The sequence below is a fragment of the Dryobates pubescens genome, chromosome 3 (assembly GCF_014839835.1).
Source record: "Dryobates pubescens isolate bDryPub1 chromosome 3, bDryPub1.pri, whole genome shotgun sequence".
NCBI classification, from domain to species: Eukaryota; Metazoa; Chordata; class Aves; order Piciformes; family Picidae; genus Dryobates; species Dryobates pubescens.
Window position 1 is genome coordinate 36,556,646 of NC_071614.1, and position 27,247 is coordinate 36,583,892.

At 37.3% G+C, this 27,247-nt stretch overlaps 1 protein-coding gene across 1 annotated transcript in view; it reads left to right on the top strand.

The window, feature by feature from the left end:
- Positions 1-27,247, top strand: part of CSMD1 (CUB and Sushi multiple domains 1) — a 963,767-nt gene that overhangs the window by 510,983 nt on the left and 425,537 nt on the right. The window contains exon 5 of the mRNA XM_054179968.1: positions 13,336-13,543. Within this exon, the coding sequence (XP_054035943.1) occupies positions 13,336-13,543 (208 nt within the window). The remainder of the gene's footprint in view (positions 1-13,335; positions 13,544-27,247) is intronic.

Genomic DNA, 27,247 nt, shown 5'->3' on the forward strand with positions numbered 1-27,247 from the left:
TGTTATCTACAGATTGGGTTTTTTTAAAGCTTTTCATTTACATGGTGGGTAGCTATAGCAATTTGAAGGCAGGACCTGGCAAATGCTTTGGGGAATTTCTGTTTTTTGAATCTCATTCCCAGGACATAGAAGCTCGAAATCTTCAAACCTACAGTCTTTGAAGGGGATCTCTGGTGATCCAATCCCTTTGAATCTAACTCCTGCTCAAAATACAGATAACTTCAAAGTTAAGCTGGATTGCTCAGTGTTTTGACCAGTAGATATTTTGATATCTGGAGATGCTAAAGCTTCTCGGGAAGTATTCTTGTTCAGATTGTCCCTTTTCACTTCTCCTTTTGTGGACCTGTGAAAAGATTCCAGCTTCATTTTTCCTAAATTAAACAGTGCAGTTAGATTTGCTCATAGCCTACTCTCGTCCAAGCTGAGAAATCCATTTCTCTCATTCTCTAGTGTCATAGAACATATTCTTCATTATCTTAGCCATTTTAGTGGCCTTCTCTGGACTTGTACTAGTCTCTAAATGTCAGTATTGCATTGCAGATGGGGCCTTCTGAGTGTCAGGTAGATAAACTGTCTTTAACTCTTTCTCTTCAGCCACTGTTTTTGTTCTTGCTCACACAGCATAATACGTGGTAAGCCTTGGGTACTGTGAAAGTATACCACATCTTGTGTTTTACCAGGACCTCAGGTCATTTTGTCAGAGCTGCTACCTAGCAAATATTTTTTCACATGAGATGATCCTCTTCCAGGTATAGGATTTTGCATTTGTGTTTTGGAATTTAATGAGATGCCTGACATTCTTCCAGATTGTCAAAGGCTGTTGTTCTCAGAGCCTATCTGAACGGCAGTCCTACATTTCAGGGTGCCATCTGCAAACACCAGGGTGCATTCATTCCCAGTTTAAGTCACTGGGTAATGCTGCCACTGGTCACTACCTTGACATTAAACAATTAGCCTCAGCTATCTGAGCCTGATGGTCCAAACAGTTTTGGACTCACATCCAGTCCACCCATCCAGTCCATATGTCCTCACTTTGACTACAAGAATATAGTGGGCAACTGTGAGTGGAAAACTTTGTTAATGTCAAGCTGTCCATTAGAATGATCTATTTTGGAATAAGCACTCAAATGAATAATCAAGTTGTTATGTCCTCTGAGTAACAGACTTGACTGCTAGTATTCTGGATAGCTTTGATGAAAGGATAATAAGGCCCAAAGAAAGTCAATGTGAAATAAAAGTTATTTTAAGGTAGCTATGCTAATTAAATGAACTGACACATTTCACCATGCCACAGATGAGAGGCAGTGGTAGAACTCAATATATGTGGGAGTTTGTTTAGTTGTAGTTCTGCCTTTTTATTTCACAAGTGGTTCTTGATTTAAATGGTAATCTCTAGTTATAAGATAATCTCTGATGCAGAGAATCACAACAAATACACACATTCTGATGGAAAAAGAAAACATTGTCTGTTTATGTCATTTATACTCTTGTTTCAGGTTTCATCAACTCTTCCCCTCTCCTTCACTCAACACAAACTTTATGTTTTTTCTGCCTGAAACAAAAATAAGGCAAGAATGCCAATTATTGATGAATCAGTGACATTTCAAATGTCATTTAAACAAATGAGGAACAGTAGTTGCGGATGTTTAACTTGAAATCTGAATTTTCTTATTAGCACAACCAGGACATTTTTAATGGAAAACAAATATAGGAAAGGGTGGCATTTTTGTCCTAGGCTACATGAATGGGTTTCTCTGTACTTCAGATAGATTCTTCTCACTTGATTCAGAACCAGGATAATGTTAGATAAAGGGTTTATAAGACATATAGTTAACCTAAAGATGTTTGTAAAAGGAAAGATAAGTTGTTGTAGGGTAAAAAATACAGGGAGAATTTAAATTGGGAAAATAAAAAAAAACAAAGGAAAGAAAAAAGAAGGGTAAACCAGGAAAACCTAGAAAAAAGGAAGAGGAAAATCCTTGGAGGTGGAGTTGGCTAGTCTGAAGACTTCTGATGGATATAGGGATGGGGATGGATAGCGAAAAAAATATTCACTGAAAGGTTTACCAAGCATTGGAATAGGCTACTGGGGGATCTGGCTAAGTCTCCCTTCTTGGAGGCTTTTAGAAGATGTGTGAATGTGGCACTGAGGGACTTTGTGTAGCGGTGGCTTTGGCAGTGCTGAGTTAATGGTTGGACTTGATGATCTTGAAGGTCTTTTCCAACAGAAATTTTTCTATGATTCTATGATTCTAAATACTTTCATCAAAGAAAGAACTCGGGTAAGGTGATTTGCATTGGCAAAAGCTGCCTGTTTCTGTTCACCTTTTTGTCCTTTGTGTGCTTGGGAATGGTTTTCATAAACACTTTCTGGAAGTCTGAGGTGAACTTGACAAATATATAGTTGCTAGGATACTTGGGTTGTTTTTTTTTTTTGAAAGTGGGACATGAGAAATGATCTTTTTTCTGGTCATTGGGAATGACCCTTGATTGTCACAACCTCACACTGTGGCACACCAAGAACCATAAGTATCATGAACTTGCACGTACCCTGTTTACTTCTAAGCTTGTTGCATTGTTTCTCCTATATGATAGCTACTACTTTTCTTCACAGAGAACCATAAATTCATGGTGCCCTCAGTGTCTACTAAGGATTTGTTCCATTTCTGCAGGTACCACGTGTACTACGTGTTCATTGCATACAAATTTCTCTAACAGGAATGAAATTTTGTTCATCACTTGTAACTCTAAGAATGTAACCTGTTAACTAAAACTCAAGCAGGGTCCTAAACCCTACATAGAACTTACATGAAACTGAAAGAATTATGCTTACCTTTTGTCAAAGAAATTAGAACCATAGCAGGAGAGTTATTTAACAGTTAATGGTTTATGTCAGCTGAGCCATTGCCTCAGTGTTTTTTTAGAATTCATATGGAATGTAGGTTTGCCGAAGGTTTTTAGATGTGCCTTAATGTTTCATTTTATCAGTCTGGAACATATGCTATGAGGTAGCTCTTTTCATTCACCATGTCTTTAAGCAAGAAATGTTCCCCTATTGTTTCTCTAAAAACCTTGGTCTTTTCTATGAAAACACTTTTTGTTAAAGTTTTTTTCCTGACTGATGGTATTCTTATTTCTGGACATCATAAACTAATGTCATGGCAACCATGAAAGATAAGATAGCAGAGTTAAAGCTATGTGGTTTATATACTTACACATCATCATAACCTTGTTCCCTGTGGTATGTTCTGCTAACTTTAATGATACTGGCAAAATACTTTTTTTGTACAATTTTGTTGCTCAATATTTTTAGAAGCATTACAAAGCTGATTGCCAACTGTTTCTGCTAGCAAAGTTCCTAATTAAAAATTCCAGGAAGCTGTGAATAGCATTGACTCTTCTGTCTGCTGTTTTGTGATTTTTGTTGTTGTTTGTGGTGGTTTTGTTTGTTTGTTTTTCTGACTGCTACTTAATTCTAGAGGTTCTCTCTTGAAATTATAGCCATGTGAAGGTTGGTGGAGTTGAACTGTACTGCAGATTCACTGATAGCTTAGAATGAGCCCTGAACAGATGTCAAAGGTGCATTCAATGGAATTTTTTAGAAAGTTTAGATAATTTCACTTTTTTTTTTTTTGTTCTCTTTCAATGTATTTTTTTTTAATGTCTTAAAATTGGACAACTTCCAATCTCAAAAAGGCAGAAAACAATCCCCACAAAAGAGAAAATAGCCCAGAAATGAAAGTTCAAAGAGAAAAAAATTGTTCAAAGTCTGAGCTGGGAGACAGGGACAATGATCTGCTACACCAGTTGAACCTACACAACTATATGGGGCCATTTGGGATACATCCAAGGGTAGTGAGGGAGCTGGTGGAACTGCTCACCAAGCCACTTCCCATCATTTCCCAGCAGTCATGACTAACCAAGGAGGTTCCAGCTGGGGAAGATTATGGAGCAGACTAAACTGTGTGGTGCAGCAGACATGCTGGAGGGAAAGGATGCCATCCAGAGGGACCTTGACAGGCTGGAGAGGTGGACCCAAGCCAACTTCATGAAGTTCAAGAAGACCAAGTGCAAGGTCCTGCATCTGGGTCGGGGCAATCCCAAGCACCAATACAGGCTAGGCAGTGACTGGCTGGAGAGCAGTCCTGAAGGAAAGGCCTTGGGGGTGGTGGTGGATGAGAAGCTCAACATGAGCCAGCAGTGTGCACTTGCAGCCCAGAAAGCCAATCACATCCTGGGCTTCATCAAGAGAAGCATAGCCAGCTGGTCGAGGGAAGTGACTCTCCCCTTCTACTCTGCTCTGCTGAGACCCCACCTGGAGTACTGCATCCAGTTCTGGAGCCCCTATTACAGGCAGGTTCTGGAGGTGTTGGAACGTGTCCAGAGAAGGGTCTCAAGGATGATCAGAGGGCTGGAGCACCTCTTCTATGGAGACAGATTGAGATATTTGGGGCTATTCAGTCTTGAGAGAGAAGGCTCTGAGGAGACCTCATCGTGGCCTTCCAGTATCTGAAGGGGGCCTACAAGAAAGCTGGGGAGGGACTTTTTATTATCTCAGTTAGTGATAGGACTAGGGGGAATGGAAAAAATGTAGAAATGGGTAGATTCAGATTGGATGTTAGGAAGAAGTTCTTCACCATGTGGGTGGTGAGACACTGGAACAGGTTGCCCTGGGAGGTGGTAGAAGCCTTATCCCTGGAGGTTTGTAAGGCCAGGCTGGATGTAGCTCTGGGCAATCTGATCTAGTGTGAGATGTCCCTGTCCATGTCATGGGGGTTAGAACCAGATGATCCTTGAGGTCCCTTCCAACCCTAACATTTCTATGATTCTATGATCATCTTGATTACCATTATGCAGCAGTTTCTGGAGAACTTGGGGATCAGGCTTAGTCAGCATGGGTTTATGAAAGGGAAGTTCTGTTCAGCTAACCTCATCTCCTTCTATGATAAGCTGACCAGCTTAGTGGCTGAGGGAGAGGTTGCAGATATAGTTGACCTGTACTTTAGTAAAACATCCTGCTGGAAAAACAGACTGCTCATGGCTTGTATGTGTGTACACTTCACTGGTTTGAAAACCGGCTGTATGGCCAGGCCCAAAGAACGTTAATGAATAGAGTTGAATCCAGTTTGCAGCCAGTGACAAGTGGTATTCCCCAGGTCTCTGGATTAGTGCCATTTCTCTTTAATATCTTTCTTAACGATTTGGATGAGGGGACAAGTGCACCTTCAATGAGTTTGCAGATAATACCAAGTTGCACAAGAGTGTTGATATGCTTGAAGGTACAAGAACTCTACAGAGGAATCTGGACAGGCTGGATTGATGGGCTAGAGTTAGTTGCATGAGATTCAACAAGGCCAACCACTGGATCCGGCACATGGGTCACAACAACCCCATGCAATGCCATGCCAGAGGAGGTTCAGGTTAGACATTAGGAAAAATGAAAAGGTTGTCAAGTACTGGAACAGACTGCCCAGGGAAGTGGCTGAGTCATCGTACCTGGAGGTATTTGTAGATGTGGTGCTTAGTGACATAGTTTAGTGGTGGTCTTTGCAGTGCTAGATTAGTGATTGAGCTCAATGATCTTAAAGGTCTTTTCCAGATGAAATGATTCTATAATCCTATGATAAAATCTGAAGAGATAGGGTAATTCATATACAAGTTACCCCTTGGTAGATTCCAATTGGTATGCAGAAGAAAATTTTGCTCCATGAAGTTTACCATGACATCTGCAAAAAGGTGGCTTACAAAAATTGACAGGGAGAATCAGTGGCCCATCTAAATTTGTTCTTATGGAGTACATTGTGAAAATTAAAAAGGTCTTTGCTGTCTCAGTACTGGCTGCAATAATGGTGTCATCCAAAACATTTGCCTTTTTTATCCTGAGGTTGAAATACTGTTCAATACAGGTCTGAAACATTTTGAAAGTTAATTTCATTCTCTGCAGTAACTCCACTAATAGCTGATTTATGATATGTGACTACTTCTAAACGAACTTTGTATAATTAGGTTCTCAATTCTCAGTAATTTTGAGAATCCCTAGTTGATTATAGTTGGATGAGTCTAGATTTTTATGAAGCTAACATTAGGAATACAAATTGGATTAGTGATATTACAATGGTAAGCTTTTTCTCACAGTGAAAATAGCTGTGAAGGAAAGAGTGTGTAATATGTTATCGTTAAAGAGACACACAATTATTGGAGGGAAAATAAAACAGTAAAAAGAGATCATATGTCAGAAAGGTCCAAAAGGCTCCAGTAATAGTTAATCAATTTCCAGACTGAGGGGATATTGGAGAAATACTTTGGTGAAGAATATAAATAAGAGGATATTCTTAAAATAAGTAAAGGAAGAAAGGAAGAAGGCTGTGATTAAATATAGAGTAAAATAAAATAAAGTTTCAGATTTTGTATTTTTAAAATACCCAGCAAAAAGAAATTTACTTTTTTTTTTTTTGTTTTATTCACACTTTCTGAGGTGGCAAGTAACCCTCTGATGCAATTTATTCTCAGCTTTTGAGGTTGTAACAAACATGATTTAAGAAGTTTAAGGAGGAGAAATAGCTGTCCCAATCACATCATTTAGCCAAAAAGGGAAAGAAAAAAAAAAAAAAAAAAAAAACCAAAAAAAACAGGAAGAGAAATAGAAAATTTCCCAAGAATTCTGCTTATTGATGTTGCATTACATGACAAAGTGGAATGTTTTCTCAAATCTAATTTTCGGAATGACATTGCAGATTTCTACCTAAGCAGTTTTGGTGAACAAATAGTGCAGTGTTTACACTGAGATGAAATTTGAATTAAACTCTTTGTGACCAGTCACATAAAAAGCAAGAGAAGTGTTTTAGGAAAAGCAGATGGGATATACTGTATAATTTCTTATACAGTACTGTGGGACTAACAAGATCACACCCAACAGAGATATGCACACAGCTACAAGCATTCTTTCTTAGATGTATGTATGTGTAGAAGTCTATATATTTATTTACAGATACATATATTTGTGTTTATATTTCCTTGTTCTAACATGCATCAGTAGCTATGGAGTGACCTGATTAAAAACTGAAAAGATGCCCAGTTGGAAGCTGCATCTGTAAAATAAGGTGCCAGGAAAATAGGAAAGAAATGGAAAATGAAATTAATACTACAATAAAAGTGTAGTGGAGGTACACAGCATGATACAGTAAAGTCAAAGAATGGAAAAAGAGGACTTCAGTCTGACCATTAGGAACATGAACAAAGATACAGTGGTTTTCTAAAAATTAAAAAACAAACCTCAGGGGTTGACATAAAACGATAAAGGATTTCAGAACTGAAAGGTACACTTCTGGGAATAACTGGTTTAACCTTCCTAATTATTAAAAACATAGATGTGAAAGCTGCAACAGTCAGTAATTTGCCCTCAAAGAACTCAGCCTTTTCTCTTTTTGCTGCAAAACTAGAGCTTTGGTGTTAATTTATTGTAGGCTATTATTTGAAGGGATCTTTATCAATGTTGAAATTAAAATATATTCTCAAGTGAAGGATTATCATATCACTGGAAAACAGCTTAGGATACTTAATTGAAAAAGAAGAGAGTCTTTACAAGATATCCATGAGACTGCTATTTTATTTATGTGGGAGTGAAAGTATGAGATTACAGACCTTTGATTAATTTTTTAACTTCTTAATTTAGTTACCCTCTCTTAAGACCAAGTTTTTGTCAGAGCTGGGGTTTTGATTTTAAGTTTGCTCAAGTACATACTGTCAGTTAATAAATGAACTTTTACTGCCAAATAGTTTGTCAGTCACTATTTCTGTCTTATTTGAAATGTATAATTTTACTGACTAAACAGATCATACTTCCTCTCCAAAGTGGACAGAGGGTTAATAGATCTTTGTAATGCATCAAACTGATAGAATAAATAAGAGCTGTAAAAGGCTACTGAACTAAACACAACGTTTACAAAGGTAAAAAGGACCAAAGTACAAGACCACCCCACTAAGTTTGGTATTATCAGGGCCAGTAGTAACTACAGGACAACTTCACTGGGTGCTGCTAAGATAGAGCTCACTGAAATGTCAAAGCATAAGTGTTCCAAGTAGCGCTGCAGCTGCAACGTGTGTCCACATCTGCCTAAACAGATTGCAATAATTTCAATAGTTCTGTTTTGTATATGCTATTGTCCTGAAGTGAGAAATCTGATTTTTTAACGTATGTAAAATAGGCCCTATGTTCCTACCCTGCAGTAATTTCTGAAAATTTAACAAAATAAATCCCATTCTACTTAGAGAGCAATCCAAATTATTTTTGAAGTGTCTTTTAAAAGCCCTGGAGAAAGAAAGAAAATTCTCCTTAGATGCATGTTATAATGAGTATTTAATTTATGTGATGTTGATCAACAGCAAAGGAAGAAATTGAGAGAGGGAACCAAACTGATTGGAGCACTTAATCTGGGATGCAGTACATCTGGTTTCAAGTGATGTTAGGAAAAAAAAAAACCAAACCAAACCAACTCCATGGCTTTTCTACAGAAAAGAAGCACAGGTGTTGACTTTTATCTACTCCAACTTCCCAGCCATAGGAAAGGATGTCTCTCAACTAGACATGTTTACTCAAGGCCTCATACAACACAGCCTAGAATACTTCCTGTGAGAGGGCATCCACAACCTGTCTAGGCCACCTATTCCAGAGTCTCACCACCCCTGTACTGAAGAACTTTTTCCTGAGATCCAGTCTAAACCTGCTCTCCCTCAGCTTAAACCGTTCCCCCTTGTCCTATTGCTAGACACCCTTATGAAAAGTCCCTCTCTAGCTTTCCTGTAGGTTACATTCAGGTATTGGAAGGCATCTATATGGTTCTCCCCAGAGTTTTCTCCAAACTGAGCAACCCCAGCTCCCTCAGCCTGTCCTTGTAGCAGGTGTTCCAGCCCTTCAGTCATCTTTGTGGCTCTCTTCTGGACTTATTCCAAAAGCTTGATATCCTTCTTATGATGGGGACACCAGAACTGGATACAGTATTTGAAGCGGCATCTCACAAGAGCAGAGTAAAGGGAGAGAATTGCCTCTCTTGACCTGCTGGCCACACTCCTCTTGATGCAGCCTAGGAGATGGTTTGCCTACTGGGCTGCATGACCACACTGCCTGTTCATGTTGACCTTCTCATAAATCAACACCCTCCAAGTCCTTTTCTTCAGGTCTAACAATACTTCAGGTAGGGCTACACCAGTGCAGTGTAGAGTGGCATAACACTTCCCTTGACTAGCTAGCTATGCTGTGTGCGTAGTTGGCCCTTTTGGATGCCAGGACACACGTATTAAAGTTGCCATTGACTCAGACTCCTAGATCTCTCTCTGCAGGACTGCTCTCCTACACAGGAGAGAACAAATGGTTTTAGTGATATTTTTAATAAGGCATGCATGCTAAATAATACATGCCCAGGGTTCATTTGGAAACCTCTAGAACCACAATTTTCTTTAATTTATAAGCCTTACAGAAGGGACTCAAAATGACAGTATATCATTTGATGATGACTAAAATATCACTCAAATTTATAATTGCATCTGTTCTGTTGTTTGTGATAAATAAGTATGAATGACATAGCAAGGAAAAACTTTTTCTTTATTACCATGTATTTTGAGCTTTAAATCACAGCTATGATTTTATCAGTTATGTTACATTAATAGTGTAGCTAAATGATCTTTCAAATAAGGACCTTCCAGTATAATCCAAAGTTGAATAGCAAATTCTGATAATTTAAATTCATATTATACATTAATTTTCAAAGGCTAGATAGGTTCTAAATGTGTTGGGGTTTTTTAGTATGTAATCAACATTTATCACTTCCATATACATTTAATTTTTTTCTGTATATAAAAGGCATACAGAGTACAGAACACTGCACTCTGGGAGACATTCGTGTGGGAAGGAGAGAAAAGTCCAGTACAAATTCTTGACTGTTTAAAAAAATATCTAAACCTATTTAAACAAGGAAGGTTTCTAGGATACTGTTTCTGTTGTTACTTCATCTTTGGCTATCTGCTTATCAGGCCTTGGGTCTCATTTGTAGAAAGATCTTACCAACATCTTACCAAGATCTTACCAAGATCTTACAAACATCTTACCAAAATTGTCAGATTGTTATTGTTTGTGAAATGACTGTTCCTAGTTTGAAGAAAAATGTAAGATTTTTTCACTGAGTGCCATGATTCTTCAGTGATTCTTTTGATTTTTACATGCATTAATTTGATGAGTATGTTCATCTGTTTCATCTGAGCTACACATCTATACTGTATATATTTTTCTTGTCAAGTGATGCCAGCCATATGTGTTTGCATGAATATGTTCTATAGATACATAATCTCTAAATTCTGAGCATTTAATTCCTGACTGCAGAGAGATCCAAATGTTTGTAGCTTTATACTTCAAGTACTTATTTATGCTGATACAAACAGTACTTTGTGCAGTTGCTTACAACTTGAAAATAACCATAAGTGTTTGGAATTAATTACTTGCACATTTTAAAATGCAATTTGTTAATCACTTTGAGCTTGAATTTGTGAAGCCTGAGGCACTATCTAGTATGAAATTATTCCATGCACAGTGATGCATTAAGGTTCCCAAGCACTGTTTTAGCTTTCTCAAAAGCAGAACATCAAGAAGGCCATGGCCAGGGGCAATCAGTCCAAGGAAAGCAGATATCTCTGGAGCCAGCTGATGAAACACAGCGTATGTCTAAATAGTTTATGGCTCTTACCATCTGAGTGGTGTGGCCACTTCCTGACTGCCTGTGATGACATTTAGGCAAATTATTATGTTTTAACATTCAAAAGCCTGATTGCCTTATCCTGGATGCCACCTATGATAAAAAGGAAGGCCCCACACCACAGGCTCCTGGTACATGGGAAATACATCAGAGGAAAGATCATTCTGTGCAGCTGCTTTTGCTTCAGTGTTTCCCTAATGCATTCACACCTGTCAGAGAGAAAATACTGACTATCTGAGCTGAGTTAGTTTCTGTGGTCTTACCTGACTACTATTCCCTTTCAGTTTCTGAGCTAACTTGGTTTCTGGCAAACTTCTTTGAGATGGTGTTGTGAATAGATTAAAAAGCTATGCATCTCTCTGGGCAGATATCTGTAGTAGCCCAAGTTCCTGTGGTGTTCGTTGGTGATGCACAGAGTATAAGTTTAGATTTTTGCATGTGACTGCCAGAAATAATCAACTACATAAGCTTCCTTTGTCAGCTGTAAAATTCAAAGCCTTAGAGCTCAAAGATTATTCAAGTACTCGGCATCAGAGATCCTGAGCAGCATTGTAATTACCAATAGCATGTTAGTTAATGTCAGCATATATGGAATGAGAGATGGTGTCATTGATAATGTTAGCATAACAAAATTTCATGGAATCATGGGATGTTTTCTTTGGGTTAGACGAGACCTTGAAAATGTAACAGCAAACAGCTAGCAGCAAAACATTATGGCTGGCTTAGCATATTGCAAAGATTACTCATTACCCTAGATGGGAAAGGCCTGCTTGCTGGGTCTCAAGAATACACATAGGACCTGTATGAATTATCACCTGGAACTGATAGCCTTACATTTTGAACCAACCAACCAACTAAAAAATACCAACGAAATGGGAACAAGAAGAAAACCTGGACCAAGAAAAACAACCAACCAACCAACCAACCAAACAAACAAACAAACAAAAAACACATTAAAAAAAAAAAAAAAGGCATAGGATGTAACAAATTAATTTGTGTTGGTTCACTGGGCTAGGTGATGACCTGAAATACTTGAAAACTATACAGTTTTTAAAAAATGAAAAAAAGGTGATTCTATATACTATTGGATAGCAGATCTGGGTTCTCCTTTATGATTTATTATAGTTTTACAATAAATTTAATTATTGTGATCCTTGCATGTATTATGCACCAGGAATTTTTACTCTGATTCTTGGCTTTACCCATGAGTTCTTTAATTTGCACTTCCTTTTCCCTTTCCTTCCAAAGAGGCACAATGGCCCTTTCAATATGCACTGTATAAAAAGCCAGGAATTGAGGGAGGAATCACAGAAATGGCCTGGTTTCACCAACAAAAGGAAATGGTTTAGGAGTGTAGATCTATTCCACCCCTAAATATCCTTCCTTTAAAAAAAAAAGAACAACACATAAATATCAGAGTCCAAAAAGTAAGATATTAAATCTGTTGAAAAGACCTGCCCCCTCCTCTGAGGAACTTGTGTGCCAAGAAACCAAGAAATTCAGTAAGTCTTTGGCAGACAATGTTACGTTACAATTTTTTTACATTAAAATTTACTTTGCATGTAGAAGAGGAAAGATATTTACTTCTTTGAATCTTTTCAGAAACATTCTCTCTTATTTTTTAGTCAAATTAATGGTACATGTAATACTTCAACGTTAAAGAAACTATTCTATTTCTGCCTTTATTCCACTTCTTTCATTCATTTCAGTCCCTTATTAGGAATTTATCCTCTTGTAATAGTCTCTCTTTTTAGATGTCCAGCCACACGATTCCTCTCGCTTTGGTTCAAACAAATCTTTCTCTTTCAAATCTTCCCTTAAAACTCTTTTTCACTGACAGGCTTTCAACTGTGATTGAGAAGAGCAGCTCTACTGCTAACCCTCTCTGTGGTCTTAATTAGATATTCCATTATTATCCTAATTAGACTGTTAAGTTCCAATCTATTTCTTTTTAAATCTCTGTATGTACTTAGAGTATGCAAGTAAAACCTAATGATAAAAGCTGGGCATAAAGGTGATAAAATGGATAAAAATGAAATACTTATGATCATCCACATATGCAGAAATGTCTTTAATTACTATTGCTGAAGCTTTCATAGAAACATGTCAAAAGCCTTTCAATGATTTTTTATTTTTTTTGCAGCATGTGAATCTGTAAGGATTTAGTTAGTTAGTTAGTTAGTTAGTTAGTTAGTTAGTATAAGAAATGGGAAAGTTTTTTAGAAAAGAAATCTATATCACAGAAAAACAAGCTATTTCTGTGATTCCCTGCCCAGTTCTTTTTTTGGGCTTCTTCTGTGAACACTTTCACAGAGCTCAACTACAAGCTCCTCTTGTTCTTCTGCCAACCTTATCTGTCTTTAGCCTGGCACTAAAGTTTCACCAACGGGGGGTGGGGGGGTGGGAAGTCAAAAAAATCAAACCAAAAGTCTCTGAGGCTTAAAAGCCACAAATGTTCTACTCCATTCACCTGGATAGAATTTTAATTTATCTATATATACTTGTATTCTATGCACAGAAGAGTTGGGTTTGCTATGTCAGAAACATTTGCTTAAAGTGCACCTCCAATAGTAATTGATACTCTGTTCATCAGCTGAAGGAGCTTGTGGAGGGACACTACGTGGGACAAGCGGAACTATTTCAAGTCCTCACTTTCCTTCTGAATATGAAAACAATGCTGATTGCACCTGGACCATATTGGCTGAACCAGGAGATACCATTGCTTTGGTCTTTACTGACTTTCAGTTAGAGGAAGGATATGACTTCTTAGAAATCAGTGGAACAGAAGCACCATCAATATGGTAAGTCAGAGATCTTAGGAAGATCTCAGCCTCCATTTTTTTTTGTGGTGAGTATTTTGAAAATATATTAACATATATTTAAGATATTTCCTACTTGACCGTTTCATTATGCATTTTCCTTTGATCCCTTTTACCCTCCAGAATTGAGAAAAAATATAGTCGTTTACTTCTTCTTTCCAAATCTGGAGCCTTCCTCTCATTTTCCTTCATCTTCAAGTGTTATGTTTGTCAAGTATCTTAGCAGTGAGCATTTTTTGATGTTGCATATTTGAACTGCATATGAGAACTAAGTTCATGTTGTGTCTTGGATGCCTTGTACTCCATGATATTGTACTCTAGCAATGGAAGTGCACGAAATCCCAGTAAGATAGGATCATGTACAGAGAAAATGGATGACGTCTGACAGGCTGTAATTCAGTCTTGCTGCATATACTCATGTATGTGTATATTACCTTATTTTGACTGATGTTAGCACTATTTGCTTAGGAATATTAGGGCTTAGTAATTATAATACTGAATCTACATTCTCTGTAATGAGTAAAAGACAATAATTATGTCTATGGGAAGAGATTAAATTGCAGAACAGTTTGTATAAGGATTTATCTGCATGCTATGTATGCAGATTTTAATTTTGTACCTCTCTGAGAATGTCTTGTGCTTGACACTTGCACCATTCCTATAAGATGTAGTGCTGGAAAAAAAAACAGATTTCCTGCTCAAAGATAACTGACAATTTTTATCTTCAGAATGTGTTTCTGGAAATCTGAGGAAATCTGAATCAATCTCACTATTATTTTAATGTCATGACAGGCTAGGCTGAAAAACTGTCGAATAAAAATGTGGCAACCATGCTTGGCAAATGTATAAAACCTTTCTGTTGGAGATAGTTCTGAATTTATATCACAAGATTATTTTCTAACATTTCTAAACATCCCAAAGTTTTGTGACATCACTCAGTTTTGTATCAGATTAGGTGCTCATGTCTAAGTGTTGAGTACACCATTTGCCTCTCAGGCATAGACATGTATGACCATCAGCAATGCAAGTGTTTTCTCCATTTAATTTTCTCTGTGAGGCTCTACTGGACATCAGTAACATATTTCCTACTTTGTTGCAAGAAATTAATCTTACTGAACTTGAACATGCAAATATAAGGAATAACTTTACATTTACTGAGATTCTCACAACCCTATCTGTTCCTGGAAGATTTATGATAATAGAGCAGAAAGCAATGGAATCATATTCTGCGTTGATCTCATATGACATTGATCATCTTTATGCTGATATCAGAGATGTCAATGTGAATGTTATTTGTCCTAGAATTCAGTCTAAAAAAAATTACGATTTTCCCCAATATTCTGTTTCATGGTTGAAGACTATTATTTTAGTTTTTTTTTTTTAATATATAAAACTAAACTCCGATCATGACAATATAAGGATTTATTATGTCTTCCTAGGATCACTGACAGAAGTTTAGGGAAGCCATGGGAAGTTTTATAGGAAATGTGTAAAGGATTATAGGATAATTTGGAATGAAGATACACATTCAACTATATTTAAAACAGGACAGTTACCATAGCAACCTTAGAGCCATACTAAATGTAGTGCATGCTGTAATCTGCTAAAAAAATCTCTGTGTTTGAATGTGAAATTGGTTTGAACTTTAATAGTCTAGAGTTGTATTAACTGAAAATGTGGTGTTGTTGTTTGTTTTTTTTTTAATAACTCTCTTTTTATTGTATCTGGCATCATATCAATAGCTTTATACATTAATTCTGTGTTAGAATAAATATATTGCATTACCATGGTCTGGTAATTATGACTTTTTTTTCTACTTAAAGCAATATTCATTGTAAAATAAGTCAAATATTTTCCTAATGAAGGACATAGAAACACAGCTATGTAGGCACTGCAGCAGCTAGAAAGAAATTGAGAATAAAGAACATTATTTCAGATTGATGATTCTTTGGTGATTTTAGTGTATGGTGCAGTAGGCTGGATTGTCCTCTCCAGATACATCAACAATGTTACAAGCTGTTCCAGTGTGATTACAATAATAAGTGGATGGATTGTTTTAAAACAAAGCAATAGAAATGCTAGAGCAAGTAGAATCTACATTCTGGGGAAAAATAATCTGATATGTCCATACAATACATAGAGAAGATATGCTATAGCATTTATATTGAATCTATTTTATGCCTTGTTACTGTAAATTGCCTTGTGTATTTCTAAACTTTTTAAAAGATGTTCAGCAATTTCCATGTTATATAGCTGATTGTTGTTTTCCAGTGCATTGGAAAGGAAGAAGACACTCATTTACCTTTTCTTATTCTTGAAAGATTGTTTGAAAATCATTCATAGAGTTCATCCTAATGGAATTAGTTTATAAAAGATTCATGTGACATTACATTACTGTTTATTTTATGTCCTTGTTGCAATTAGATTGTCCAAAGCTATTCAAGTTGTTGGGTTTGGTTTTTGTTTTTTGGGGTTTTTTTAATTCCTAATTAAAGAGCAATTATATAGCTCTGGACCTTGAATGAATGTGCACTTATAGATGACCACATTCTAAATTGTGTTTGGAATCAATAGGAGTGTCAACAGGCTTAAAAAAGATGAACATCTCTGTTCACAGAATGCATGTGAAGCAAGTAGAACAAGCTTTTTTTAATCTGTGGAACAAGTACAAGTCTTATTAGACCATTGATGAAGCAAACATTTTTGAATTTGAATCTGGCCTGGATTGAGTTAGAACAGAACTAATTCTGTTCAGTGATTTCACTTTTCAGCTCAGTCTCTTCGAAGGAACTGCACTTTCTGAAGTGAACGATGTTTTTGCAGACAGAATCTGCATCTAGCCATAATAACCCTTGGTGCTTCTAGTTAGTACCAAGGATCGGTGTGCAGGCCAAGGTCATTGCTAAATCTTGTGTACTGTGTTGGGATTGCAGAGTAAAAGGCTGGACCTGCAGGGAGAAGGGATCCTAAGCAGGCCAATGAGGGATTCCATTCCATGTTTGCCGTATTTGGCATAAAGCTGAGGGATTACAAGAGTCAAGCTCTCTTCTTCTTCCTCTTCAATGGCTGGCATCCAAGGACCCTGTCCATTCTTGCCTTTGATCCCAATCCATGAATTCCTGACTGCAGTTCCCATATGCCTCTGAATCCAGTCTGTGAATTTTGCCACAGCATCAGTGGTGATGGTGGCAAATGTCTTTTTATTGTTATTGTTTTCATTGAAGTAGTTTTAGCTTTCTTTTCTGATGGATATGTCTCTCTTTTTTATTCTCTTTCTCTTCCCTTTGGCAAAGAAGAGGGGTTAATAGAGAGCATCTGTCATTTAGTGGCTGGCCCAGTCCTAACACTTGACAGAATCACTTACTTAATATGCTATTACATAAAGGAGTTTTAGATGTCAAATGTTTGTCCATAGTTGATAAGCCCTTGCTTGCAATGGCATGTATAGTACTTCTGAGAGCATAACAGAATGACTGTCTCAGCTATATCTGAAGTCTATCCACCAAATGGCTGGATTTTTTTGATCTGAGGACTTTCTTGTTAATTTTTAGAACTAACAAAGTTTTATTTTTTCAAGATTTCTGAACAGTAAGTGCGTTGAAAAAAATACTTTCAAACATATCCCTTTGGACTTCAGCTTAAGATACATGGTACTTAAACAAAAACTAGATCTAGAAAGTGTTAATAAATATTTTGAAGGCCCAGTCTATGGTTTCAAAGTCAAACCAGGAATATATCATTTGTATAAAGCATCTTTTTGAAAATCTCTAAATGAGTCTTCCCCAAGACTCCTCCTTCAGACTGAGGTGTTTTGTGTCTTTGACAAACAAACAAAACAAGCAAACAAACCAAAACAACAACAAGAAAACCCAGACAAAACCCCCCACAAAGCAAAAGAAACCTCCAAAGTTAGACTGTTACAGTATGCATGAATCTGAACTCTGCAACAATTTTTCTTTTCATTTGGGATCTTAATCTCAAATCTTGTTCTAAAATTTGTCTTTTCTCTTTTACCTTACAGTACTAATGTTGTGACTGTGGTTCCATTTAAACTTACATTTATTATCCTTCAAATTTTTGTATGTATTTTCCAATACCAAGAGAATTAACTACTTCATGCTTTTTAGTTCAAATTAATTTCCTAATGCTATTCAAATACCTTTAAGATTATTCTGACTTCCTTACAAATCATCTCAATAACCTAGTGTAAAGCCATTAAAACGTCTGTGCATATGAGAGTGATCTGGAAGCAGCAATAGTGACTTGCTATAATCTTGGCATACAATTTAACCTAAGTACCTTTAATCATCTGAAACTTACTTCTTATTTCTGTGTTAATGAACAGCACTTATAACAACTGGGTCTTAAAATATTAATTTGTGCTTATTAAATAAATACATCACATCAAGAATTTAGCTATAATTCAAAACACTAGTATGATGTAGCTGAAGACATCCCTGCTCATTTTAGGTAGATAGGACCAGTTGACCTGGTAAGGTCCCTTCCAACCCAGACTATTCTATGATTCTACTTCAGGCTGTCCTGTTTATAGAGATCTGTCTTAATCTTAGCACCCTCATTGTGAGAAATCTATAGGAAAGTAATTCATGATGTTATGGAGTGGTCTAAATCACCCTTTTGATAGACACCTATGGCAGTACATCCATACAGAGATGCTGAATATGTAGCTCACAATTACATAATTATACAGCTAAAGAGCACCATCTATTGGTGTGTTGTGAAAAGATGTATGGCTTGTGGATGCACCTTCATTAATGTTGTTGCACACCACAAAAGGACTTGTGAAATACCCTTGACATTGTGAGGTTCTATTTTATTTTCCTTTTCTGTCAGATAAGATGTGCCACAGCCATGCAATGAAAAGAAGGCAGTTAGATTCCAGCTTTCTCATTTGAGAACACTATTAGCTTTTTAAACATTTATTTGAAATTAGGTACTAAATTTAGCCTCTTTAGACACCTTCTGAGGGTCATCCCTTTTTATCAGCAGTAAAACTGTGCAAAGCTACACGTTTGTGCTGGAGATGATGGTAGAGGGGTCTCTTACCATCCACTAGTTTTTACAAGCTCTTTACTTTTTCTAGCTTCTAACTGGGTTTCCCTTGTAGTTTATTTTGGATAGGAAACTGAGACCAATGAGTATAAGATTCTGTACTTGATAACCTGTCTGTCTGACCTGCCATGAACCACATTTCTTTTTATCAGGAAAAGAAGTTGCACAGTTACCCTCAAATACTTTCTATTCGACTTTCATATTGCAAACTTTCTTACTTTATAAAAATCCCATAGTCTTTTTCATTTATGGTGTTTATCACTTGGACACTATCTGTCAAATATATAGAGCAACACCAAAACATTCAATTGACTTATCACAGAACACTATACATTTCCAACCCCTGAAGACACATTGTAAGGACTAAGGTACATTTAAGGTGAATGAATAGCCTTATGAGACTGAAGAATACAATGATTGTGACAGAGCAGTAGGTATTTTCAGTCAATATGTTTGGGTTTTTATTTGATTAGAATTAAAGTTATGTTCTTGAAATATGTTTTTTGTCAACTTCTTCCATACCCCATTTGTTCAAACTCTTGCTAGAGCACACATCATCAGTAGTTATTTACATGTTGTACACTGAATAAATGATAGGAGAATCCCCAAAATAAGTAGCATGGAAAATGTCATATGTCTTTAAAAGACTCAGTGGGATATGCCTTTTCCCAGCATCTCATTTCTGTCAGTTGCTGCCTTTGGTGCTGGCACCCCCAATTCTCCCATTTTCTTCTAGCCATTTTCTGTTGGCCACACCCATGCTCTCACTACTCCTCTCTCTTCTTCTGCCAACATATCCTTGTTTCTGAATCCTCCCTCAGAATTGGCTGCCATATTCAATTATTTAAACTTAGAATGTGATAAAACTTATCTCAAACAAACATTGACACATTGTAGTCGTTCTTCTTGTCCTTTCCCCCTTGGTTTCTAGTAGATTAAGCTTTGAAAATGATACAAGTATACAAGTTTTGCAAAAAACACTCTGAACTTGAGTGCCCATGGAGTTCTGTAGTGTTGGAGTGAATGTCTCACTGGTCTGAGAGTTGTTAGGCATAGCCTCAAAAAGCATTATCCTGCTCACAGATTAGGGAGTTTAGAAAGAAAATAGGCAAAGTGTTTTGGATATAATGCCAGCTATGTATATTAAACATGTCAGACAGGCAACTGACATACTTTAGTTCTTAAAGTATTGCTTTCCAAGAGTCTTTTAAAATTCCCTGAGTGGGAAATAGCATGTTTTAATTCAGTATCTATATCCAGTTCATTGGCATAGCAGTTGCTATACCCAAACATATGCAGATAAACAGCTTATTCACTCCTGCAGTTTTCCCATAATAGGGATTAATAAGATGATCTCATCAGTGATGTATCTTGTACTTTGCTATATTTATCAAAATCATCATGTTCCAAAATGGATTTTCTGCAGGCATTCAAGTGCTTGCTTGAAAAAATGAATTATCCACAGTTGTAAGCAAACTGTTAGCAGACTTGGGAAAATACAGTACAGCAGTGAAGCCAGGCCTACTATCTTCCTTCCTGGCAAATGCAAGGTAGCTGTGTCAGTATCCTGTGGTCTCTTTACCCAAATACTGGCCCACATAATGAAGACAAGTGCTAAAATATGTATGTAATTCTTTTGAGAGCTTCAGGCAGAGATGTAACAGAACACTTCCCTGTTCTTCCTCTTGGACCATAGCTATCCTTTGGATTCTCTGTCAATCTTGTGTTTGGGGATGGAGGTGGTGGAAATCATCTGATAAAAAAAAAGCTACCCCACCCAAAACCACCACCACCACAAACAAACCCTAATTTGGTAAATTCTTGATGCAAAGATAAATCTATTTGAGACTACTTAATAAATATATTTAGTTTATGATAATATCTCACATGAAAATCTTGCAGAAGTTCTTAAGCTTGTATTTAAAGAAAGCATATCTGATATGAATTGCTTGTCTTGTAGTATTTTCATGCTAATTAATATATATATAAGGATCTGTACCCATAAAAGTATGTGGAAGCTTTTATAAGCTAAAATAAATATGATAAATATCCTTCGTGCTTGCAGTAGTGGCTGAGCTGATATAATCTCTTGCCTGTGTTATCTGTAAAGACACAGAGACCACTTAGCTGTTAATATACAAGCATGTGAACAGTGTATGAAGTGAGAAGTATAGAAGCAGTAAATTGATGCTTAATTCACAGAACACTATTGCTTTCTTTGCACCTATTAATTTACAGCCTACTGTGTTGAAGAGGTATAAAGGCTTAATTCATACCACATCACAAACTGACAGCAACATAAGAGTGTGAGAACTCACTTAAGAAAGCACTGTGACCTACAGTGTAATTTTCCACCACATTTAAGATAACATGAAAAACACTAGATTTTTCAAATTAAGTATGTGGAAAAGGTTTAAATACATTAACAGAGACCTTGGGTTGCTGAAAATACCCCTATCATTCCTATCTTTCTAAATAGACTCTGTAAACCTGGAGGATTCTATGTGCTGCTGAAGTTTTCTTCTGCTAGGTCTGTTGCCTAGTTCTAGAATATCCATTCAGTTAACCTCATTTTCTCACAGTCAGGTCAAAAATAGTCTAATGCAACAGATCATACCACTGCATTCAGAAAATGGTAGAAGATTTTCATAGATAAAGTTACGAATCACTACATTTCTTGCTTTCTCACAGTTCTTATACATTGCAATCAGCCTCTAGTATAGCTTCCTAGTAACATAAAACCCACAAATATTCCTCTGTTTTTGCCATATATTCCTATCAGTGATGCTAGATTTGAGTGCAACAATCACAATAGTTCTGAAAAAAGCATCCAATCCCTCGGGTTTCCATCAAAAAAAAAAAAGGAGAAAAAGGCCAAAACAAACCCTCCCACCTACCTGGGATTCAAACTGGAGTTGGCTAACAGGTATATCAGTGGAGATTTGTTTTACCATGTAAACAGTGCAATAGTGGTTGAACTTGACCTTAAAGGTCTTTTACAGCCATAGTGATTCTGTGATTTAGTCTAGAAAACAGATAATTATTCTCTGGACCTTGAAGTTTTAGTTTTGTTGCTGGTACTTAGTTCAAGAATAATACATAATGAAACCAGTCACAGGGTATCAAAGCTACGCTGGCATGTGTTGTGGCCTCTATTGGGATCGGTGATATTGAAGGATGGCAATTTACCAGACTGTTCTATAATGTACTGTGTTTGTAATGCTACGTCTTGCTGTTTTCTTAAACATATTGCAGTGTTTTCTTACTATATCACCATTTTTTTAAACACAATTTTTCAAATACTCTACTATATGAAAACCTTTTTTTGGTAGGCATTAGCATAGGTGATTTCATTCTTATTATCTCATTAATTAATCATCATTTTTTTAAAAGAAGGATAGAATTTTAGAATATGGGTCAGGTGTGAAGATAACTCTGTATATAACAGCTAAAACGTTTGTTAGTGAGGTTTGTTGGTTTTTTTTAATCCAACATGATACACAGATTTGAACATACTCCTGCTGAAAACCCTTCCTGAATCTCCACTGCAAGCTATCTTGAACAGCTACCCATTAGTTTATTGAATGGTTCTTCTACTGAGACCAGTGCAGTAATCTACATCAGCTCAGAGCAAACCTGTCAATGAACTGTTCTTACAGTTAATAAATACCTTGCCCCCTGGCATCTCTGTTTAGTTAGCACACAGAATGCATTGATTATTTCTTTGACTCTAAAAGAATGTTAAATTGAATCTAAGTAACACATTTATTGATGGCTACTTTTTTTATCTTTTTTTCCTAGTGTCTTCACTGTAGGCTACTGATTAGATTTAATGAATTTTCTTCAGAGTTCTGTGCTTCAAAAATGCTGTGCTGTTTTATATCTCTGAAGTTGTAAAGCCATAGTTACAGCACAGACAGTTTAGATATGATGTGTAGAGATGACAGAGATATTGTTTGTGGTTTTCCTATTTCCCAAGTAGGAAAGAGAGAGGACAACCAGCAGGGAAGGTAATTTACTGTGGATAAAAAGAAAGCAAAGTAATTTTGCAGGCTAGACAGTTCAACTAAGCTTGCAGTGGCACCACAGTGAAGAATCTGAATTTCAAATGTAAACCATCTGAAATAACATAAAAAAATTGAAGTATTAATGATTTGTTTTTATACATCGCCTGCTTTACAGCTGATGATAATATTAACTGAAAAACTGGGGTTGTTTAGCCTGGAGAAGAGGAGGCTCAGGGGAGAACTTACTGTTCTCTACAACTACCTGAAAGGAGGTTGCAGGCAGGTGGGGGTTGATCTCTTCTCCCAGGCAAGCAGCAACAGAACAGGAGGACATACTCTCAAGCTGTGCCAGAGGAAGTTTAGGCTCAAGGTGAGGAGAAAGCTCTTCACAGAGTGATTTGCCATAGGAATGTGCTGCCCAGGGAAGTGGTGGAGTTGCTGTCCTTGGAGGTGTTCAAAAAAAGTATTGGATGTAGCACTTGAAGCCATGGTTTAGTTAGTTATGAGGCATTAGGCATTAGGGAATAGCATAGCATAGCATAGCATAGAATAGATTTGAATTGAATTAACCGGATTGGAAGAGACCTTTGAGATCATCAAGTCCAACCTATCATCCAACACTATCTAATCAACTAAACCTTGGCACCAAGCACCGCATCAAGTCTCTTCCTAAACACTTCCAGGGATGGTGACTCCACCACCTCCCCCCAGGCAGGCCATTCCAATGGCAAATCACTCTTTCTATGAAGAACTTCTTCCTAACATCCAGCCTATACCTCCCCTGGCACAGCTTGAGACTTTGTCCTCTTGTTCTGGTGCTGGTTGTCTGCGAGAAGAGACCAACCCCCACCTGGCTATAACCTCCCTTCAGGTAGTTGTAGACAGCAAGAAGGTCTCCCCTGAGCCTCCTCTTCTCCAGGCTAAGCAACCCCAGCTCCCTCAGCCTCTCCTCAGAGGGCTTGTGTTCCAAACCCCTCACCAGCCTTGTTGCCCTTCTCTGGACACGTTCCAGCAACTCAACATCAACAGCAGCAGGAGCAGGGAGGTCATTCTGCCCCTGTACATTGCACTGGTTAGGCTGCACCTCGAGTACTGTGTCCAGTTCTGGGCCCCTCAGTTTAGGAAGGATGTTGACTTGCTGGAACAAGTCCAGAGAAGAGCAACGAAGTTTAGGTTGGATGTTAGGAAGAAGTTCTATACAGAGAGAGTGATTGCCCATTGGAATGGGCTGCCGGGGGAGGTGGTGGAGTCGCCATCATTGAAGGTGTTCAGGAGGAGACTTGATGGGGTGCTTGGTGCCATGAGTTAGTTGTTTAGGTGGGTTGGATTGGTTGATGGGTTGGACGTGATGATCTTGAAAGTCTCTTCCAACCTGGTGTATTCTATGTATTCTAACATCTTTCCTAAACTGGAGGGCCCAGTGGACACAGTACTCAGGTGTGGCCTAACTAGTGTTGAGTACAGGGGAAGAATGACTTCCCTGCTCCTGCTGCCACACTGTTCCGGATACAGGCCAGAATGCTATTTGCCTTTTTGGCCACCTGGGCACACTGCTGGCTCATGCTCAGCATACTATCAACCAGTACCCCCAGGTCCCTTTCTGCCTGGCTGCTCTCCAGCCACTCTGACCCCAGCCTCAAGCACTGCATGGGGTTGTTATGGCCAATGTGTAGAACCCGGCACTTAGATGTGTTAAATCTCATGCCCTTGGACTCTGCCCATCTGTCCAGCCTGTCAAGGTCCCTCTACAGAGCTCTCCAACCCTCTAACAGATCAACACCTGCCCCCAGCTTGGTGCCATCTGCAAACTTACTGATGATGAACTCAGTCCCCTCATCCAGATCATCGATAAAGATATTAAAGAGCATGGGGCCCAGCACTGACACCACTAGTGACTGGCTGCCAGCTGGATGTGGCACCATTCACCACCACTTTTTGGGCTCAGCCCTCCAGCCAGGTCCTAACCCAGCACACCTGCTGTCCAAGCCACAAGATGGCAGCTTAGCCAGGAGTTTGCTGTGGGGGACAGTATCAAAGGCCTTGCTGAAGTCCAGGTAGACTATATCCACAGCCTTCTTGATGATCTCTGAGGTGTTTTCCAACCTGTTTGATCTTAAGATTCTATTCAAAATGCTATAAATGTGTGCATATAATTGCATCCCACTTTTATTGAAACAGACAGATGGGGCAGAAAGGAAATGCAAGTGTTTTTCTGAAAGTGAGAACTTTTATTAAGACAATTGTTATTTAGTTAGAATTATGTGATCTTCACATTAAAATCTGTAGATTAAAAACAATGCAGTAGAATATGATGTGAAGATCTAACTAACACAGAGGAATTCTGTAATTTTGAAGTTCTGAAAAAATCCCGTGTAGAGATGTATAATCGCCTGTATTTGGAGGTTTTATTTTGTATTCAGTACTTTTGGAAATTACAGATAAAGTATTGAAAGAAAAGGTGAATTTCAGATACTGTCCTATATTAAAAAGAAGATCTACACTTTTCTTAGGGTGAAATTAGAATAGAAGAACAAAATTCTGGAAAAAACATATAGGAAGTAGTACATAAATGAATTTAGGTAAGTTCAAATGAGTTTTATAAATTGCATATATATTTATGTTGTCACAATAATCTACAATTTTCTTTTTTATATAACTGAATTGAGGGCAGTGTCATTTACAGTACACACTGAAACAGAAGTAGGATATATTCTAGCAGAGCATATATGCAGATTTACTAGAGTGTCATTTGTCATCTTTCTGTGTACATAAAAATATCATTAATATTGAAAAGTTGAGCACTCAGGAATAAAGAATGCCAGCTTTAGTTTGACCCACTTGTACATAAAAGTTGACATAGCTTTTTAATTATGCCATCAAATGCTCTTATTTCTCACTGTGCTCTGAGGCTGAATTAGTGTTGTGTACTTAAAGAGATTCTAGTCAGTAGGACTGCTGCTATATTGAAATGAGAAACCGTGTCTGTTATCCAGGATATCAAAGAAAAAAGACAGGAATTTCTTATGATTAAAACAGAACACCACTTTAAAATACAGTTCTTATACATGCTTTATTCTTAGGATAACTATGTGATGTCAACAAGTCTCCAAGCAAGATTTTCTGAAGTTCTTGCTGATATTATGGTCCTTATTTGTCATATAGCTCCTTTACCTCTTCTTTCAGCCACAATTATAGCCCATGGGAGCTTGAACTGAGCAAACAGATTACCAGGTACTCAAGACTGATCCATTTTATTTTATTTTCCTCTTGTTGCTGAGTGTTGTATCAAATTAACTTTGTGTGTGTGTATGTGTGCAGTTTCTAATATTCAGTAGAAAGCAGGTTCAGAGGTAAATGTTTAGAGCATATAAATGCATCCATGCAGAGAAAATACAGGTTCACACATTGGAATGGGCTGCCCAAGGAGGTGGTGGAGTTGCCATCCTTGGAGATCTTCAAGAAAAGACTGGATGAGGCACTTAGTGCAATGGTCTAGTTGATTGGATAGGGCTGGGTGATAGGTTAGACTGAATGATCTTGGAGGTATCTTCCAACCGGGTTGATTCTATGATTCTAAATTAACAGAGGAAGTTATGATTAAGAAAAAGAACTAGACCTGTTAAAACACTTAAAAGAAGGAAGGTTTTTAATAAGTGTTTTAGCAAATATTAAATTCTCTATCTCCTTGTTTCTTGAATTTGAAATTGGATGACTGTCTCTGGCTTGTGCTGTAAATAGGTGTAAATTATTGTGTATGGCCTGGAGTAACAATAGTATTTATAGTTTTAGGGTATGGAAACTAGACCTAAAGACTAGCTCTATATGAAGACTTCATTATACCAGTTCTTATTCTAATCTTCATTGTTGTGGAAATAATCTTTGACATTGCACATCTTTTATTTAGTACTGCAGGTGTGAGAATTCAGAATTTGGCACTATTAACTAGGAGAGTTTCTAAAACTGAGTTTCAACTCTTCTGCAGGGGGCAACTCTAAAGAGAAATCTTGGTTTCCTAGAAACTGATGTACAGGCTTTCACAATAAATATTTAGAATTAGCACACTGCCTCATGGGTAGCGATATGGTAATAGAGAACACGGGTAGTGTGTTTGCTTCGGCTGCTGTATTTGAAAGCAATCCACTACAGTCCCATTGGGCTTGATGAAGCTCTTAAAATGTTAATTTTTCCGTGTGCAGTTAAGTATAAGTAAAGCCCGGCAAATCTGTATGGACTTGACAGCTGAATTAATAAATTTTACTTACATTTGGGATTTTAAATGGTTATATGCTGGGAGAATATCAACTTATAGTCAATTTTTAAACACAAATCACTAGGTTTAAAACAAAAGAGAATTTATGCTTTTACAAAAATAAAACCAAGGACTTTACTGTCTTCCTCAGAAGACTGACAAGAAAGATTACTCCTTTGATATGAAAATGTTTAAAGAGCTTTCAGCTCCTGTTTGTTCCAAATTAGTTCAGAAAATTTACCTTCTCAGGAGTGATGACAGCTTTCAGATTATTGAAGGTGAAGTATATAGAACAGGGTTCTATATAATTCCATTGTTTAAAAATTTATGCAGCTTGCGCTTTTCTTCGTGGGCTTT